We start from the raw sequence: 8791 nt of genomic DNA on the forward strand, positions 1-8791 counted from the left end.
GCAATATGAGGGTACGATTGTAGGACAGGATAACCTAAAATTGTACATAACCGAATACTATAAGCAGCTGTTTGGCCCTCCAGAAGAGAACTGTGTGTCACTGGACGAGTCAAGGGTTGAGGATATTCCTCAGCTTACTTCGGTGGAGAATGATATTCTGGCAGCTCCTTTCTCGGAGAATGAGGTGCTCGAGGCTATCTCGCAAATGAAGAATAACAAGGCGCCGGGACCTGATGGTTTCCCAGCGGAGTTTTATAAGAAGTGTTGGCATATCATTAAAGGGGACTTGTTGCCAATGTTTAATGACTTGTTTGCTGGGAAGCTTCATCTATTTCAGCTAAATTTTGGAATGATTACCCTTCTTCCTAAGAAAACAGAGGCTGTGAGGATTGAGCAATTCAGGCCAATCTGTCTTCTTAATGTCAGTTTCAAAATTTTCACCAAGGTCGGGACCAATAGACTCACACAGATTGCGCATTCTATTGTGCAGCCTACCCAATCTGCTTTCATGCCGGACAGGAATATCCTTGAGGGTGTAGTGGTCCTTCATGAAACGCTCCATGAAATCCACACGAAAAAATTGGATGGGGTTGTTTTCAAAGTGGATTTCGAAAAAGCGTATGACAAAGTCAAATGGTCATTCCTTCAGCAGGCCTTGCGCATGAAGGGTTTTGATGAGGCTTGGCGACGCCAGGTAGAATCCTTTACGCAAAAGGGAGTGTTGGAATTAAAGTAAATGATGATATTGGGCACTATTTCCAGACACATAAAGGTCTGCGACAAGGAGATCCAATGTCCCCTGTTTTGTTCAACATTGTGGTTGACATGTTGGCAATCCTAATTGGTCGGGTAAAGGAGGCCGGTCAGGTGGGAGGCTTGGTGCCCAACCTAGTTGATGGGGGGGTGTCCATCTTACAGTACGCTGATGATACTATCATCTTCATGGAGCATGAACTGGCAAAATCGAGAAATATGAAGCTGGTGCTTTGCTTATTTGAACAATTGTCTGGGTTAAAGATTAACTTTCATAAAAGCGAACTGTTCTATTTTGGTAGAGCCAAGGAGGAACAGGAGGCTTATAGGCATTTGTTCGGATGTGAATTAGGAGCTTTACCTTTCACTTACTTAGGTATACCTATTCACCATCGTAAGCTTACAAACCGAGAGTGGAAATGCGTTGAGGATCGGTTTGAAAAGAAACTGAGTTGCTGGAAGGGCAAACTTATGTCGTATGGAGGCCGATTAATTCTTATTAATTCGGTACTCACGAGTATGCCGATGTTCCTATTATCTTTCTTTGAGGATCCAGTTGGGGTTAGGAAACGACTGGACTTCTACCGATCAAGATTTTTTTGGCAGAGTGATGAACTTAAGAGAAAGTATAGACTCGCCAAGTGGGATGTTATTTGTAGACCTAAGGACCAAGGGGGATTGGGTATCGAAAATCTTGAGGTCAAGAACAGATGCCTGCTTAGTAAGTGGCTGTATAAGCTTTCGGGTCCGACTGATGCAACTTGGGCGCAGATTCTTCGTAACAAGTATATGTAGTCCAAAACTTTGTCACAGGTGACAGTGAGACCAACTGATTTGCCGTTTTGGAAGGGGCTTATGAGAGTTAAGGTAACCTTCTTTAATAGAACAAAGTTTATTGTCGGTGATGGAAATGGCACACGGTTCTGGGAGGACACCTGGCTGGGTGATACACCTTTAGCAATAGAGTACCCAACCTTGTATCGAATTGTCCAGCGACGTGATGCGCTAGTTGCAATGGTTATGCAGTCCACTCCCCTTAATATTCAGTTTCGGCGGGTGCTTGTTGGTGAGAGATGGGAAGCTTGGCCCCATCTGGTGCGTAGACTGATGGAAGTTCAGCTAGCGCAACAGCCCGATCAGCTAAGTTGGAAGCTTACTAGGAACGGACAATTTACTGTCAAGTCAATGTACACCGATGTCATCAATTCCACGGCCATTCCTAGTACCAGACATGTTTGGAAAGTAAAAGTGCCTTTGAAAATCAAAGTGTTTATGTGGTTTGTCCATAAACAGGTAATCTTAACAAAAGACAACTTGGTCAAGCGCAATTGGAATGGATCTACTAGGTGTACCTTCTGTGACCAGGACGAGACCATTAAGCATCTCTTCCTTGATTGTCCTTTGGCGAGAATTTTGTGGCGCACTGTGCAAATTGCTTTTAACATTACTCCTCCTTGTACGGTCGGGGCGTTATTTGGAACGTGGCTGGATGGGATAGAGTCCGAAACAACTAGACATATTCGTGTAGGAGTGTATGCGTTGTTATGGGCAGTTTGAAACTGTAGAAATGATTTGGTCTTTAACAGAATAACTACTATTCATTTTTTGCAGGTTTTATTCCGTGCTACGGCGCTGATCCGTATGTGGTCCTTACTCACTCCGATGGAGGCCAGGGAGCGTTTGGTTACTGGATCTGTCCGGTGGGAGATGGTAGCGCGGGATATTTTCAGCCGGTTTGGTTGGCGGTCATGTAATAGGATAGGCTATTAGTGCTCCTATCTTTTCTTTTACCAGCCGGTTGTGGCCATTGTGGTTTATCTTGGTTTAGCTGCGATGCTCTTGATGAGCTCGCCTTTATGTTGTTGAAGACTTAACGACTTTGTTGAACCTATTGTTATTTATTAAGGTGGCTGTATGCATCTTTCTGATGCAGAGGCCGGGAAGTTCCCCTTTTTAAAAAAAAGTGTTATCTCACTAAAATCTATGGAAATATGAAAGACAGCTTTGAAATAGTGAGCTGATCTCTGCAAAAAAACTGCCTCGGATGGACCAATCCAAGATAGGCCCTGTGAAACGCTTGACTGGTCCAGGTCTAGGCGCCCAGCACAGGCTGCAGCGCACTGCCAAATCAGGGGAAACCTGGTCGCAGCGGCAGTACATGCACGAGTCACATCCACTCCCAGTCTGCATGGGAATCAAGTGGGCAACCATTTCATTAATCTGTACCGCCTGAAGATCATACGCTGCATCGATGTCATGCCATTAGCACACCGATATCACTGTGCAGGTTCCAGCAAGGCGAGTAGCAGGAACCACACGCTCGCACTGAGCTGGTGGGAATGGCAGCTGCATTCGCACCGCACGTCTATGTTTGGTCTCCATCAAAACTACTTTCGCTATCCCATTAAAAAGTTCTGGAGTACGAAGGTGCGCGCGCCCGATCGATCCGATGGCGGAGAGTGATGAACTTTTTGAATTGGCTACAGTACACTGGAGAATGGATCGTTGATTGCTTGTAGTACTGAAATCTGACGTAGTACGTTGTTGTGATGTTGGCCGCCACAACCGGTATACAAAGATGCAAGCGTGTACTACTCCTACTTGATAACAGCGTCTACAGCCCGACACTTCAAACGCCCCGACTCCTCAGTCACTGGTCGATAAGAAAAATGCCATCCAGAGGGACGTCTCAAATGGGATCTCAGACGCTCGGGCTGATTGTCACCTCTCATATCCAGTTCAAATATAAGATATATATAGGATGCCCGGGCACGTTCGTCACATTATCACCGGCTTACGATGGTCCACCCTTCCCTGCATATATTTCTGCACATCTGCTCGCCGAACCAAATCTTAACCACTTCGCTCCACTCTCCTCCGTCACCCAAGCTATCGTCTCCGACCGTCTTCAGCATGGCGGGCAACGGTTTCGAGTCCTTTACCTATAAATCCGTCGACCCCGAGCTCATCCCACGTGGCCCTGAGGAGGAGATGGCCGTCCGGCTTGTGCTTCGCCGCTCCTGGAAAAAGGCCCGTGCACAACAGTGCTCGGACTCCATCCATCGAGAATCCATTGCGTCCGCCCAAATGGCGCGTGGATCCGGCACTAGCTGTGTCGTCGCTGCTTCAGCAGAGGCGGTGTGGTCTGTCTGGCCTCTGAACGCGGTGGCGGACGTGTAACCCCTCCGTTAGCGTGCCGAGCAGCGGGACGCACCATGGGCGTCGTCCGACGAAAGCATGGAACGGCGTGCCCGCCGTGCGAGGTAGCGGGCTGCAGCCCTCGCGACGGTGGACATTGACGAGGCGGAGTCACATTCTCCAGCGACCCGTATGGTGCATCAGTCCGGACGCCGCAACCGCGTTGTGATGGGTGGCGCCGGCTCATCTTAGGACGGGTCCATCATCGATTTGACGTTCACCGACATCATCCAAGTTGCGGGCTCCGACGAGGAAGAACAGGGCATGGAAGACGGCGATGCCTTAAGTCCCGTGAATCGGCTCGTGTCCCATACCCTACTCTACCTTGACGGCGATCGAACCAACACTCTGATGAGCACAGCCGGCCGCCAGACATGAGCATGGCGAAGCAGACGAGCTTCGCTTAAATATCGTTTTACGTTGCACGTAATAATATGAATTTAAGATATCCGAGTGATGTGGAATGCATTATTTGATGTATGACGCTCTAAGTATCGTATATTCATATACTCCTTTCGTTTCTTTTTACTCCGCATATAAGATTTGATTAAAGTCAAACTACATAATGTTTGACTAAATTTATATTGAAAAATATGAACATCTACACAAAGTATGAAAATACATTTCATGATGCATCTAGTAATATTGATTTCATATTGTGAATCTTAATATTTTTTTATAAATTTAATCAAAATTAATAAAATTTGACTTTGATCAAATGTTATATGCAGACTAAAAAGAAACGAAGGAAGTACTCGTAGCTGGATCCGACAGGTGCATGAGCGTTAGTTGTGTTTGGCTAGGTATGCCATCAGAAGCATCGCCGCACGACAGTAATGTTGTATTCATTAATATACGAATAGAAAAGTAAAGTATAACTGAAGATATGACTGTTGGGCCGGGATTTTATAAACTAGTACTAGTAGATATGACCAGTGACCCTACATTTATATTCACTATTTTTTAGTATTTCTCAGCGAACTAGAATGAGAAATGACTTGGTGAACTAAATTAGACACTTATTAGAGAAACATTCTGTGCTAGCTAACCATGAAATGGAGTAACACAAACATAGCACTTATGTTTTACAACCACAAACATAGCACTTAATTGGCTGTGAGTTTCATTAAGCCAACATTTCAAACCTGCCAACTTTTGTAACTTCACGTACACAACCATGCAGATTACATTACAGATAACCATGATCAATTACCTCAGTCGCTAATGCAAATTCACCAAAAGAGCTACTAGTGGATTACGCTCGAAGAGATGGAGCGCACTGCGTACAAAGTAACCTAGGGGTGTTCAAATGGCGAGATGACCAAGCCAAGGCATCGCCATTGCCAAAACTAACATGCACGCCTGACTTACTTAGGCCTACTTAATTACTTAATTCTCAGCGTCGAGCTAGCTAGTTGAACACGGACAGCGGCATCATGCACCCGGCAGCGTGCGCCTCGGCGGCGGCTGCCGCGGCCGCCATCACCATCACGATGTCATCCCCGGCGGGGACTACGCCATCCAGGGCTCCCACGGGGTCGCCGTCGGGCGCCGGCGCCAGGAAGTGTCCCTGGAACAGGTGCGCGTGCATGGGGAACAGGTAGTGCGTCTGCTCCAGCATGCCATGCCGCATGTCGGGCCTGTCCACGGGCGCCGGGCTGGCCGCGGCGGAGGCCGGCTCCGCCTGCTGCTTCTGCTTCGACGACGTCTGGGGGTGCCTCTTCCGGCGCTTCTTCTCGTAGGCGATGCCGCGCGCCTTGGCCTGGCCGTCGCGGACGTCGCGGAGGTAGAGCCTGACGGCGCGCGCCCCGAACGGGTTGGCCTCCGGGCGGCCGCCGTGCTCCTCGAAGGCGGCGCGGAGGCGGCCCACCAGCGCGTCCAGGGACCCCCACGCCTGCTTCAGCGGGCACGGGCATGGCGCCGGCGGCGAGGGGTGGCCGAAGAAAGGACACCCTGCGTTGTGCACCTTGGTCTTGCCGAACTGGTCCAGGTACCGGAGGAACTCCAGCACGTGCGCGCCGCTGCACCGCGCCAGCTCCAGCGGGGGGCGGTGGTTCCGTAGGTACTGCCCGAACGTCTGCCAGTCCCGCCGCTTCTGCGACTCGTACCTGCTCGGCCGCGGCGCTCCCAACACCGACGACGCGCTGCCGCCTCCAGGGCTGTCCACCGCGCTCACGCCAGACATGTCCATCGCCGCCGGCCGACCAACTTGCCTCCTCGCCGCTTCTCACCTCAGATCTGCACCGATGACATGGCATTAATAAACAAAGCCGGCCTTGACCAATGGTCAAACGACTGCAATAAATATATATCTATAGCTATATTTATGGCTTAGTGTCCCAGTGTACTGTCAAGAGCTCGTGGGTTTCTTGAAATTCTTGGCGAACTAGTATCTCCCTCCGATTCTAGCTATGGCAGATCAAGATTCAGCGAGAACTAGGGTTTCAGGTTAGCTGACACCTAACTAGCATGAGGACAAGTGTTTCTCAGGCCGCATGTTTCTCAAACCTACGATCTCAGCTGAGCTGAGGTTTGGCAGGGCAGCCATGCAATGATGCAACGAGCTGACACAACCTGAGACATGCAGAAGGGGAAAAAACAACACGGGACATGGCAAAAACAGAAACACGCTGTAGGATGTAGCAAGAGCTCCGAGGCTAGCTACCTGCGCAGACGCACAGTGATGGCGATCGACGGGTGAGATTACTTCATTGAAAAAGCCCTAACTCGCACGCATGGATGGAATTAATGGAACCCTAGCTAGCGCTAGTAGTAAGATCTGGTACTAGCTTTTTCTTTCTTTCTTGGTACAGTGAAGATATATTCACACAGGCACGCAAAAAATCTAATCCATGACGATGAAGACGAAGAAAACTAAAACTAAATCGACCGGGGGGAGGGGAGGCGCATGATTAAATAAAGCTTCTTGGTTCTTGATTCCCAAATTGAAAGGTCAGACAAGCATGCCCTAGATTTGACTAACACATGCCAAGATGCAGCAGTTCAAGGCACATAATCAATCAAGCAGAAATCAGAGAGCATGGATCAAGATCGAGAGGAAAGCGCGCGCAAATCTGCAACCCGATGAAGCAGAAAACGTACGCACTCACCAAGAAGACGATGAAAGTGGGCGACGACGAGCAAGAAGGCAAGCAACCAGGAAAACCAGCTGCTCGATCAGCCGGCACGATGGAGGTGGAGACAGCAGACCAGAGCTGCCTGAGCGAGCTTCTGGTGAGGAGGGGAGGGGGACTGAGGAGGAAGCCAAGAGCTAGAAGAAGATAGGGTCTATGTAAAGGAGGAAGGGAGACAAGGGAGCGGGACCCAGGGAGCGCGGATATCAAACCTGGTGGGGCAGGGGGAAGAGAGAGGATGTCGATCCTTTCCACATTGCAGAAAAGGTCGTCACCTCAGTTGTCACCTCACCTTCTCTCTCATATCATCGTCGTCGATCTACTCCCTCTCTCTCTCTCATCCCCTGTCCTCCATGGCTATAGCTTAGGCAGTACACCTATGCCCAGAGGCAGCTTGTCTTCGCATTGAATGCGGTGGAAGGGAGAGGTATGGAGATGTCACGTCAAGATGATGGATTCCACAGGACAGGACTACAGGAGAGAAGCAAATGCGGCCGGGGGAGAGGCCATATTTGTCTATTCAAAGCTCTGGCGTGTGTGACGAGGGAGACGGACGGGGGTGTCCAATCGTCGATCGGTATGTACTCGTTCCTTCTGTATTCGATCGTCGATCTGCTTGTCGACGTGATGAGGTTATTAGGTAGGTGGATGGATGGCTCATTTCATCCACGGTGTTCTATGAAACGGGTTAAAGAAAAGAAATAATTTAATCATACATGACAAAATGTATTTTATTTTTACATGGTATTTTCACTGTATTTGAATGCGTACAAAAACAAATTGTCCCAAACTTATGAGTAAATGGGATTTTTTTCGTGGAAAGGTCGTCTATGGAGGGCCTAACCCTAGCTCAAGACATTTTCCTAGGTTGCGATAAGAAATTGTAGTGTGTTTCTATTGTTTTGATATATGAATTCCGCATTCAGAATTGTGGTAGTATGAATCATAAACTGAGCGGTGAACTCTCACCCTGTATTGCTATAACTGAGTGCTGTTACATATAGATTGAGACCCCTACATGCAGGGCACGTCTCGTGGAGGTGGCGATGGACTAGGAGAGTCCTGAAGACTAGGTCTACCTAGTTACAACAGACTAGGAGATAAACACCAACTGCTAGTGTACATGTACAATGAACGTGACAGTTCAACACCCCCACAGTTTGAACGGCGCCAGGTAAGATGTTCAAACTGGAGAGAAAATCACCAAACACGGAAGACGGCAGGCCCTTGGTGAAGACATCAGCAAGCTGGGACGACGTCGGGACATGTAGCACCTTGACCTCGCCAAGCGCCACATGGTCACGCACGAAGTGCAGATCGATCTCCACATGCTTCGTGCGCTGGTGCTGGCACTAGTAGAAAAAGGGTCATTTGTCCCGGTTTGTGAGGGCCTTCAGTCCCGGTTTTGGAACTGGGACTAAAAAGTCGTTACTAATGCCCTTGGCCTTTAGTCCCGGTTCTTACAGGAACCGGGACAAATGGGCCTCCACGTGGCCGGTGCGGCGAGCCCAGACAGGAGGCCCTTTGGTCCCGGTTGGTGACACCAACCGGGACCAATAGACATCCACGCATCAGCTGTTCAGGGGTTAGGGTTTTTGTTTTTTTTTCTAAAGGGGGGAGGATTTGGGGGTTTTGTATGCTTAATTAAGGTGTTTCATATATTGTGTTAGGTAGGTAATTAATTAATAGAGAGAAGTGTCCTCTCT

The 8791-nt window shown here is 48.8% G+C and overlaps 1 protein-coding gene across 1 annotated transcript; it reads right to left on the bottom strand.

Annotated features, from left to right (window-relative positions):
• Positions 1-5051: 5051 nt before the first annotated feature.
• LOC119315805 (protein G1-like1) lies at positions 5052-7228 on the bottom strand. The gene is made up of 2 exons (XM_037590281.1): positions 7062-7228; positions 5052-6189 (listed from the first exon to the last, which is right to left on the bottom strand). The coding sequence occupies exon 2, from the start codon at positions 6140-6142 to the stop codon at positions 5363-5365; it is 780 nt and encodes a 259-aa protein (XP_037446178.1). The 5' UTR covers positions 6143-6189; positions 7062-7228; the 3' UTR covers positions 5052-5362.
• Positions 7229-8791: the final 1563 nt, after the last annotated feature.

Source organism: Triticum dicoccoides, chromosome 6A (genome assembly GCF_002162155.2).
Source record: "Triticum dicoccoides isolate Atlit2015 ecotype Zavitan chromosome 6A, WEW_v2.0, whole genome shotgun sequence".
In the NCBI taxonomy this organism is placed as follows: Eukaryota; Viridiplantae; Streptophyta; class Magnoliopsida; order Poales; family Poaceae; genus Triticum; species Triticum dicoccoides.